At 38.1% G+C, this 11,295-nt stretch overlaps 1 protein-coding gene across 2 annotated transcripts; it reads left to right on the forward strand.

Moving 5' to 3' along the window:
• Positions 1-1,479: 1,479 nt before the first annotated feature.
• Positions 1,480-7,725, forward strand: LOC127804744 (BTB/POZ domain-containing protein At3g50780). Of its 2 annotated transcripts, XM_052341719.1 has the most exons (3): positions 1,480-1,841; positions 1,976-3,336; positions 6,016-7,725. In XM_052341719.1, exons 2-3 carry the CDS (start codon positions 2,716-2,718, stop codon positions 6,979-6,981), a joined length of 1,587 nt encoding a protein of 528 aa, XP_052197679.1. In that variant the 5' UTR covers positions 1,480-1,841; positions 1,976-2,715; the 3' UTR covers positions 6,982-7,725. The 2 variants fall into 2 exon arrangements, with proteins under 2 accessions (XP_052197679.1, XP_052197678.1); XM_052341718.1 differs by having other exon boundaries at positions 1,480-3,336.
• The last annotated feature ends 3,570 nt before the right edge of the window (positions 7,726-11,295 follow it).

An 11,295-nucleotide genomic window follows, 5' to 3' on the forward strand; every position in this document is an offset into this window, starting at 1 on the left:
GGGCAAGTCTTTCTCTAATGTTTCTAGTAAACAGGCGATCCAGCCAACAAAAATCTGGGATAAATAGAAAAGATTAGAAGTAAAATAGATATGAAGGTCTTATGGCGACATTGATTCTACAGCAGAATTAATTTTTTCAAGTATTTTTGTATATCACACATAATTTCATCTTAATCAAATTTATCTTGAAAGGACTTTGAACTTAGAATGTAGGAAATTGAAAACTCATTTTGAATTCTTAGAATCCTAAACACATTCTAAGAACAAGAGTTTACTTTGTTTAAACCAACACGATTAAGATCTGGTAATGATTAACCAGCTCTTGCTAATTATTTCATGTAGGAAAAAATGTACAGGGTGCCATGCATCATGTTCCTTCACATGAGGAGAGATGCCATGGCCAAGGTGGGCCAACATTACAGCCAAGCCATCATCTTGATCCTGGCTTTCTTTTCATTTTTTTGGTGCCATAAACATTGATGATGAAAACGTGCCATCTTTCATTCCATGGAGCATCATTTCTTGAGTTGTATTATTGAGCTTCTACAGCAAGCCATGGTCCCCTTTAAATAATGCAGGTAGCAGAGAAAAGCAGAGAGCCAAGTCAAAAAGCAGTTTCAGCACTGCTTAGATTTTCGGAATACTTTTAAAATGGAGCCCCTTTGGTTCTTTGAATCATATTCTTTGGGCAGATTAAGCATTTGGGTTGTTTAAATCTCACTTCTAGGCCCCTCAATTGGGATTATGTTAGCAACATCTCACATCACTTGGTAACTTTTAAACCACATTTAGGAAACAGAAATTGGCCTACCTAAAGCGTAATTTTTAGTCACTCTTCTTTTGAGGTTTTTGTCCACACAAATTACCCGATCATTTTGTACAAAATCACAGAGAGATATGTCAAATAAACTTAACTTTGACAAGGGAAATGATAACTTTGTTTGGAAGATAACTATAGTAACAAAGTTAGTTAGTTACAATATTATTTGAGATAAAGAAACTTGATATTTTTGACAAAAAAGGGTGATATATAATTGAACCTAAATATGATCATAGTAGCTATGTCCAGTTCATAGATGAAATAAATGATTGGCGAGTTAGTGTGGCAGTGGAGAATTGGAGAATAATATTTGCACTAGGATTTCAACTTGGGCTTAGGTTATTGAAAGTTGAGACAGCTTAGTAATGGGTCCAGTTGTGTAGGATTTTCCTTTCTTTTTCTTAATAAAAGACTCCGCTTTTTGAGTTTGAGCTACTCCATGAATTAATCGAGGCCAGGTAACTTAAGGTTCACTCAATGAATTGATCATATTGGTCCAGCTCCAGACCCCAGCGACCAGTCAGTCAACCCATTAATCTTCTGGGCTACAAGCACCACTGTACATGGCTTAAACCGAATGCCAATGCAATGCTGCATGGAATATATGACTAGGATTATCCGTTTAACAGATTTCTTGGACATAAGCATCGTCTCTCTGTCACTTTCAATGTGGATGACTTCATCTCAACGTTTAGGCTTCAAGCAAGTCAATTTGTTTCCTGATAATGCCCAATGTGTAAGGCTACTACAACCCCATATCCAGGCCAAATTTTGGCAACATCTAAGGCCATTCTTGTCATTACAACAAAGGAAAACGATCCTTGGTGTCTTCCGATCACATCAGAATCCAACAACGGTCCAAAAAAGCAACGTATATGCATAGATAAAAGAGCTAAAAAGCAAAAACAAGATTGAGGGAGAGAGAGAGAGAGAGGGAGAGATGGTTTGTGGGTCGGTTGTTTTTTTCCCATACTTAGAGGGTGCTTTTGAATTTTAATGCGTGGGTCTGCTGCAGTTGCAGGTTTTGCTACTTGTTCTTTTACTTTGGGTGGTCATGAGGTTCATTCTTTCTTGCTTTACAGACCGTATGTATAAACATCGACACTCATCATTTCATCTGTAAAATTCGTCATTGGTTCCCTTGATGCCTGACAGCGGAGCTGCATTCAATCATTTTCTACACTCGCAGAGTCGTAGGACAAAGTGATAAAGAGAGGAGATTCCCAGTTCCACAGAGCTCTCAGATTACCCAGTTGTTGGTGAGTCGTTGTTGTTTTGGGGGTTTAAAGAAATTCTCTGAATTGAGTATTCGAGGATAACCGTTTCGTTTTTCTTCCTCGTCTCGGAAATGATGTATTTTGTGGGTTTTGCATATGACTAGATTAGGTTCCAGTTTGATATATAGGAATTTCTCGGTTGAAAGATTCGGTGCTTTTATTGTAGGAAACATTCCAGTTTCTGGGATAAGTTTAAGTGAAAAAAATTCGCAACTTTGTCTTCCAAACCCTTGTTTTCTTGTACTTCTCCTACGAAGCAGCAATTTTCCTTTCTAACTCGATGGAATTTTAATTTCAGTACTCTCGAAGTCTGGGGAAATAATTCTGGAGCGGTTCTACTTCTTATCAGTTGGGTGATTTTGAAATTGAAAAACCCTTTCTTTTTTGTGCTTTTCTGAATTAATTATTATTCACCCGAAAGGAAGAAGAGTTAAAACCTTTTTAGAGTGAGGCCTTCATCTTCTTGAAACTTTTACCTTCTTCTGCCATTTGAGGAGAATTAGCTTTGCTGCTATAATGAAAGTTTAGGTGCTTCTTGTATTCCTATAGGAGTCCACATCCTCGTTTTCTTAGTGAAAGCCTTATCTTGAGGAAGTCTAGCTTTAAACTCTTGTTAATATGGCTGAAATCAGACTCACCAAGTTAGAGCAGGGTCAGACCAAGATCAAGAATGTTCCAATTGCTGTGACCCCAGAAGGATTCTGGTGCTGCCCTTCTCCTGTTGTGTTTCAGAAGACCATGAAGACACAACATCCTCTGAACAAGCCCAAACCATCCTCTCCACCACCCAAGACCCCTCTTCCGAAGAAACATTCCCCCGGGACCGACAAAAAGCCAACATCCATCCCATCACGATCAGCAAATACTTCCGATGAGCAAAGAAATACCAGCTCTGGCACACCAGTGGTTTCTGAGAGAGTGTCTCGATCAAAGATTGAAAATTTGCGTAGGAAGGTGTCCATTGAATTTGGTGAGCCTGGAAACAGTGACCTGAAAGTAGTTTTGCTTGGGAAGCAGGGTTTTGCAGTAAGGCTAAGCGTTCACAAGAACGTTCTTGCTGAATATAGTAGTTTCTTTGCGCACAAATTGTTGGAACAGCAACCTGGTTTGTCCTGTCTGGAGATTGATGATTGTGAGGATATTGAGATATATGTTGAAACTGTGGGACTGATGTATTGCAAAGATTTGAAGCAGCGGTTGATTAAGCAAAACCTTTCACGCGTGCTGCGTATTCTCAAGGTAATCATGTTTGCTCTTTAGCAAGTATAATTTGGACTGCAATTAGGATATGAAGATTTTGTTTATAAAACTTCCCCTGTCGACAATCGCTACAGTTTGTAGATCTTTGGGTGTTGTTTGTTTCATTAATCTGGAATTGTCTCCGTGCATATGTTTATTGTGTGGGTATTGGGCAGTCCTGATGATTACGTTATTTCAAGAAGTATGTTTTGGGAAACCCCAAAACTGTCAGTTGCAGTTATGAACGGAAGATTCTCATCCAAGGTCGACTCAAATAGGAAATGTTATAATGGGAATTCAAGGTACCAATTACTATTATTTTCCAATTATGGGTGGGTGATAGACATGCACTCAGTGTAAAATTTTCACTGGAACATCGCAGTTATAATTGCAGACCTTATTTTGTATGGAAACTTATTAAGCATGAAGTTGAATTTTAATTGCTTTTGAAGATTATGCTACAAAGAACTAAAACTGAAGCTGCCTTTGTAACGGGCCAGTTTGGCTAATTCCTACTAGGCTACTACTAACAAAATTATTGTACGGAAGAACTCCTATTTTATTATTTAGTTTCTGAAGACAGAGGATTTACAGTAAAAATGATTGATTATATGTCTCAAAATGACCTAAACCTATGTTTTTTGTTCACAGCCAATTAACTTTTCATGTTCCTAGCTCCAAGAAAAAGGAAAGTTGTCATGTTTTGAGGAAAACGTAGTCAATTTGAGGGTTTATTGTCATATATTGGTCGTACAAAGGAACTCTTCAATTCATTATAAATAGCTGCGAACACCAATCCTAAAAATATGTCCTTCTCAGTAACTACTCCCTTTCTGCCACCAACCATCAATAAATCCAATTCAGTTTGTTATGGCATCTTTAGAGTCTGCTAAAATGGGCCCTGTTTTTTTAGCTGTATAGAATTGCGGAGGTACGACATTTGTTACTAGTTCCTTTTTCGTTTTGTGTTTTGTTTTATGGTATTGTGTGTGTGCACTTTCTCTCTTGCTTGCGCATGGAAATGCCAATGCAAATAGAGGTCTAGGTGCAAAGGTGTATCTATTCTGCAGTTTGAAAGCGCATAAGTGCTGTTAACCTTCTAAAACCGATAGTCTGTGGGGCTGGGGATACATGCGGACAGGTGTAAATTATTGTTGCTGCATGTGTTGTTTCTCTGGGTATGCACATGAAAGAATTTCATGATTTTGTTTTTTTTGTTGTGAGAATTTTAGAGCAACCTTTATGATAGATAGAAAGTAGAATTTCTACTTATCATCATGATTATCAGTAAGATAAAGAAAAAAAGAATTACTCTCTGCAGGCTGACCATTGAAGCACAAGTTTTAGGCCCTCAGTTTTATGTTTATCTAGTTTTTGTCGGGTCTATTACTTAGGGAGACAAATGGCCAAGGTAGAGCTGGGACATTAAGGATCTCTTTCCAAGATCTGTCTTGTTTTGAGCTAAGTAAATGCAGATGTTTTATATTATTAGTTAATTCTTGACTTGTTTTGAGTTAAGCAAATGCAGACGTTTTATATTATTTAGTTAATTCTTACCTAGTTATCTGTTCTCCATATGGCTCAAGAGGGTAGTAATCCATCTGATATCCCGAGCTTTTGCAGTGGTCTATTTGTTGATAAAATCTCAGATGTTTCTTGAACCATCCACTTTATGATAAAGGTGTTTGCAAAGGAATGATTCTGTTCAAGCCTGAATATAGAACGACAGTTCTTCGAAATTTTTGCATTAACAGACCATGTCTTCTTTTTAGTGGTGCCTTTTGTGTGCTGTTTCTGTCGTATTTAAAACATTTTTTCAGCAATTTGGATACCATATTGTGCGAAGAGAATCCATTATGTTAGACTCTTTGTTTTGCTTCTAGTTATTTGATAACCAAACTGCTCTGGAACTGTCCTTGGAGTGACTCATGGTTTATGCTCAGTACTTGAGACATTTTGGTGGCTCCTTCTCCAGTATCTAATTCTTAATTTCTTTTTTCTGGAATTAATTCTGGTTTTTGTTGCATGATATTTTATATTTGAGAACCTTTCTTCTTTATTTGAATGGGATTAATTCCATTGAGAATGTCATTGCTGCTTGAGGTTCTTCTCTTTCTAAAAGCTGAAGATAGTAGGGATATTATAACTGAAGTATTTGTTTCGTACACAAGCCTGCTAGCGATCAGTATAGTTGTTAGTTAGCAATAAGATTAAAGCTTGAAACAGTTGTGCTCTACTACCAACTTAAAGCTAACTACTCTGGATGTTTATATGCCTCTAAAGAGCGGTGAATTGAGTGCTTTCTTGTGTCCAGGCATATCTCGTGTCTGGAATTCTGACAATTTCAACTGCTGATAACGGGGGGTGTTGATAGAAGTTCAAGTACATACTTGATACTTCCCAAGTATGGTAGTTTCTCATCTTTGTAAGAAACCAACAAAGAGCCACTCAAGAATTGTAAACCTTTCCATTTTATTAAGAGTTTGGGATGCATTTAATTGTACACTTATATCATCTCCAGTTGTATTTAAATGCTTGGAAAGCTTACTTTCTTTATCACTTGAACAAGTAATTAATTGTTGCATAAATAGAAATATGTATATATATATATATGGATATTTATTTTCATAACTAAGTTGATATATTATTACTCATGATGCCAATGGAACTGTTGTGCAGGTTGCGGAACAGCTTGGCTTCGACATTTGTATACGGTTATGTTTGGAATACCTGGAGGCAGTCCCTTGGGTTGGAGATGAGGAAGAGGAGAAAGTGGTGTCTTCGGTACTGAGTCTTCAAGGGCAGGGTATTGGGGTTACCCCAGTATTGAAACGCGTGTGCTCCAATGCTTTGAACCCTCCTAAGGACACAATTTCTGACATATTGGATCTCGTGCTTAAGAGCAATGAGGAGAGAGGGCGGCGTGAGATGAAATCTATTGTTCTGAAGCTCCTTAGGGAGGGTAACTGTCTTCCAAGTTCATCAGGCTTGGCTGACATTTGCAGTGGAACAATTTACAGTTCATGCAGAGGCTGCTTGAGTTCACTATTATTCCTATTCCGACAAGCTGCTGAACCGGGATTTGCAGATAAATCCCTGGATAGCAAAGAACCTGTGGTGAAGCAAATAGCTCTGGAGGCCGATAACCTCTTATGGTTGCTTGAGATTCTAGCCGACAGACGAGCAGCAGACGAGTTTGCAGTAATGTGGGCTAGCCAGCAAGAGTTGGCATCGCTTCACGCGAAGCTTTCCATCATGTGTCGCCACCATGTTAGCTGCATCACAGCAAGGCTGTACGTTGGGATAGGAAAAGGAGAGCTGCTGCCATCGAAGGACACCCGTCATTCATTGTTACAGACCTGGTTCCAGCCATTGATCAATGACTACAGCTGGTTGCAGCACGGGCGCAGATCATTCGATCGAAAGGTGGTGGAGGAAGGAATAGGCAGGACAATCCTCACGCTGCCTCTAGAGGACCAGCAGAGTATCTTGCTCGCTTGGTTGGGGAGTTTTCTCAAGGCCGGCGATAATTGCCCTAACCTCCAGAAAGCTTTTGAAGTCTGGTGGCGAAGGACTTTCATCCGACCTTATGTTGAGCAGACGAACCCGCTCCAGGCAGATGGCTCCATGACATCGAGGGAGTAAATGACAAGGAATAAGATAGAAGAGTGAGACGATATAGCCGGCAAGTTCCTTGCACAAGAAATTTCTTACTGGGAATGAATGTACATGGAAGACTTCTGGATTGCTGTATCTGCGTTGAGTGGATGATGATGTAGTATAATTTTGTGAAAGGAATTTTAATATCCATATATCTTAAGGCTAGTATTGGTGCATCGATTGGATGTGTTCCTAACTGCAAGTTCCCTAATTGCCTGCCTGAGCCTGAGCCTGAGCCTGAGTTATGCTTTGTTATGGAAGTGGTTGCTCATTGCAGTTGGCTGTTAATAGCCATTGTTCATTCAGTCTTTTTCACCGTCAAGGTCAAGACAATGGTGCAAGTGCGTGGCTGCTTTAGTCACTGGACCTTCAGGTTGCTTCTTGCCATTTGAGACTTATATCCTATGGCCAAGTTTGGATTTTCCTTTTTACAGTTGCTTCTGTTTCTCAAACGCTTCCCGCGGAACCATTAACCCTGTCATCACCATGGGTATAAATAAGATTTGTATGTATCCATCACTCAGCTGCTGCTATTGCATCAAGACAAGGAGGACCTCTGTCTGATGCTATGTCACTTGACAGAGAGTTGCAAGGAAAATTAAATATTGTTATAGTAATTGAAAATTTGAAATGCTAGCCCTGGTGTGAAAGTTTGAGTTGATAATTTCTGAGCTATTATCCACTTTGATCAAAGTTTTTGTCTATGTGCATGGTCTATGCAGTTTTATATTACAAAGAATTCTTGCAAGTTACAGTTTAACTCGCACTTAATGTGGGATTATTCTTTCCCAGAAGTGATGTGGACGAAATTGTAGTATCTTAGATGACACTTGCCAATTTAAATCTAACTAATATTCCTGATGGGTGAAATATCAAGTGGACTACTAACTATAATATTATGTCATCTTCTGGTGTGGGTGTGTAAGCCCCACAATTAGTTAATTAATTGAGGAAAAATAAAAAAGTAGCTAGATAGATGTTGATAACTACCATGAATAAGTCATGAGCATTCACAACCTCTAATCATGAATCACTACTCAACCATCAGATTGCCTAATCACTTATCAAAATAATAGCACTCAAAAGTTATAAAAGAGATCAAAGTATGGTCACTAGAAAAGTGTGAATCTTCAAACTTTAAAAGTTTTAAACACTCCTATATATGTCTATTTTTATACACCCTCAAGGAAGCTCTAACAAATTTAAGTATTTGACACGCAAGGTGATTCTATGATTTGATTATGGGTAGCTTGACAACCATACAGCACTAGGTGTCAAATTTCTTACTATATGAAGACAGTGAGCGCATTTGGATTTCAACAACTACAAGTAGAGAACATTTTAAGGATGAAAATCCTTGAGCACATAATTATAGGGTGAATCTTGTAAAATTAGAAAATAGTAGGAAAAAAGAAATTACAAGAAAAAAATTGATTGAAGTCGAAGTACATTCTAGAAGTTAGAAAGAAACTTAATATATATGCCAGGATTGGCTTCATGGTATGGCACTATAACAATCAAAAGGTGTTCTTGCACTTGGAAAGGCAATGGGATTTTTAACTTTTCATTAATTTTGAAAATTATATTTTAACAGTTTCTAGAAAAAATAGTGTTGCAGTACCTGTTTGGACTAGCCAAAATCCCATTGTTTCCGAGAGTTATCACACTAGCATTCAAACTAATTCAACAAACTGTTGGATACCTGATCAGAAGATTAAAAAAAAAAAAATAGTAACGAAATTGAGCCTGCCATGCCATGCCATTGGATACTCCTATTTCGTTATCTACCACCGAATTCTCTGGGCACAAATGGATCAACGTTACATTTAGTGTGACTACACTTTCCTCATGTTCTGCTACTGGTCAGCCCATCGAACGTAACGTAACGATTTCTTTATCCGCCAGCCATGGCAATTCGATCCAAAATTAAAAGCTCCAACTAATCCTTAAGATGGGCCAAGGCCCGAATTAGGTTAACCTCTCCCCCTCTCTCTCTCTCGCTCTTCAGTAGGGGCCCGCTAAGGTACAAGTCCTCGGCCTGCCCAAATCAGGTCAGGTCGGGTCTCGTCCACAAACGTGGTCCTCACCCGAGACCACTGTTCAATTGGAGTGACATTTTAACATTTGAAATTAATAAAATAAAAATAAATATGAACATATTTTAGGAGGATCGCACAATACACAATAAATAGAAAGTTTTTGAATTCTGGTTGCCACCCTGCTGCTGATATTAATTATGTCGTCTTTTATCATGCTGGCTGGCATTGGCAAGCTATAGCAAGACAAAAAAACCATTCTGGGGTGGGGAAAAAGGCCAACCGGCGACTGTCATTATTATAAGATGAACCCCGGCCCCATTTATGAATGAATGAATGAATAGGGATGGGGCTGGGGCTGGAAGGGCGCCTATGTGCTGCTATGCTATCCGCTAGACGATCTTTTGCAACCCCAGCTGATCAGACAAGGGCCACCAACCAGGAAGCTGTTAACATTTATATCCCCCGTTGAATGGTTGGCAATATTGCCCCATAGTAATTGCCAACCCTCCTAGCCCTTCTTGTACTACCACTTTTATCATCATCACCGGACCCTTATTATTTATTATTATTATTATTATTCTGACCTGGCTTGCTGGCTCCATGTTGTTTTAGTCCCGTCTTGATCATCTTGGAAAAGCATGTTCTATTGTTCTTGCAGCAGCAGCATTTTTGCATGCCTTGGCTTTGAAGACTAATTCATATATATATATGTGTGTGTGTGTGTGTGTGTGTGTGTGTATGGCAGATGCAAGTGCGAAGAAATGACAATGGTGAAAAGGAAAACTCGACAAAGAGATGGCTGACTCCACGTGGATTCTTCTATTAAAGGTCAAAAACAATTTGGCAGTGGTTGCAACATGTATGGGATACCTTGAGTAACAGACTAGCTAGCTAGCTTGGCATTCTGTTATTGTTGGTATGCGTTAATTTCTAAATTAGAAAGCAACGTTGTTGGTAATAGGTAATTGTTGCTTTGCACACAAATGTTTTAGCTAGGTTTTAAGGAAATGCCATGTTTCAGTTATATATATGATCAAACCTACCAGAAGAAATGTGTCATTTTTTGGAAGGCTGCAAGAGGAGAAGGGGGTAATTCTAATTCATACACATAATCTTCGTTTAATGACCGATTTAAAACAAGTCGAAGGATTTGCACATCTCGAGTTAATTCTGAAGAATTCCAGGATATAAACAATATAGAGGCATCATTTTAAGCACAGTTGAAGGTTTGTCCCAACTACAATTCTTTTAATTAAGACTATATATATATGTATATATCGATGTAAATTATTTTTCCTTAATTAGGAGATACCAGTCATGGAAGGAAGGTGGTTACTACTTCTTCACATTTGATACTGCCATTTTACAGTTGAAATATCCTTTTCCTAGTTTTGATATGATTTTGGAGTCTCCCGGCGACAAAAGTAACAAGTTGAGGATGAGGTATCTTCAATATTGCAGACAACCCTAATATGTTGAAAACTACTTCTGTGCTAATTAATAATTAGTTGAGATGGGGACATCCAAGATGACAAGTAATAAAATAGAGAAACCCCGATTATATATATATATATATATATATCTTTCTGGGAACTGAACTCATAGTCTTTGCAAAAGAAAAAGCATTTTTGCCTCATGTTAATTTGAGCTTGATATGAAGCCATTAATTTGTTTACCGAAAAGCTACCTATCAAGTGAAAGGACGAAAAGCAATTCATCTTTGAAAAAGTTTCGTTCTTTAAGTTGCACGGTGCATATCGTATGTACCAGGAACTAAACATTTCCTTTTCAAATACTGTCTAGAAAGCATCATTGTACGACAAGTTCTATGATAAAATATACAACTGTATATGAATATGAATCTTTCACTCAAATTTAGAATCACATTATTAAATATTCAGACTCATACATTCTTTTTTCTTGGGATGCGTTCCTTGCGGAGGCCTCGTCACTCGGTCTCATAATTTTTGATAAGAAAGATAAATTTAAGTATAATCCACGGTGATTTTGTAAAGAGTAAATTCGAATATGGGAATTCAGACCTCCGACCACTTTTTGCTGACTATTGATTATTGAGATAATAAATTTATTTTAGTTTTTATATATATATATATATATCAACGTGCATGCAATAGATCTTAGTTATAATGATCAGCAGACTACAGTAGCGCCAGCGATGGATCGCCTCTGTTGCTTATCAGTAGTTTTGATACACTAATCAATTAGTTAAAAGTCCGTGACAGTAGAAGAGGAATGACAA

Source organism: Diospyros lotus, chromosome 6, assembly GCF_014633365.1.
Source record: "Diospyros lotus cultivar Yz01 chromosome 6, ASM1463336v1, whole genome shotgun sequence".
Lineage (NCBI taxonomy): Eukaryota > Viridiplantae > Streptophyta > Magnoliopsida > Ericales > Ebenaceae > Diospyros > Diospyros lotus.

Coding starts and splice junctions, on each gene's coding strand:
- LOC127804744 (XM_052341718.1), top strand. CDS start 2,716: ATGGCTGAAATCAGACTCACCAAGTTAGAGCAGGGTCAGACCAAGATC. Junction 3,337..6,015: donor GCGTGCTGCGTATTCTCAAG/GTAATCATGTTT, acceptor ACTGTTGTGCAG/GTTGCGGAACAGCTTGGCTT.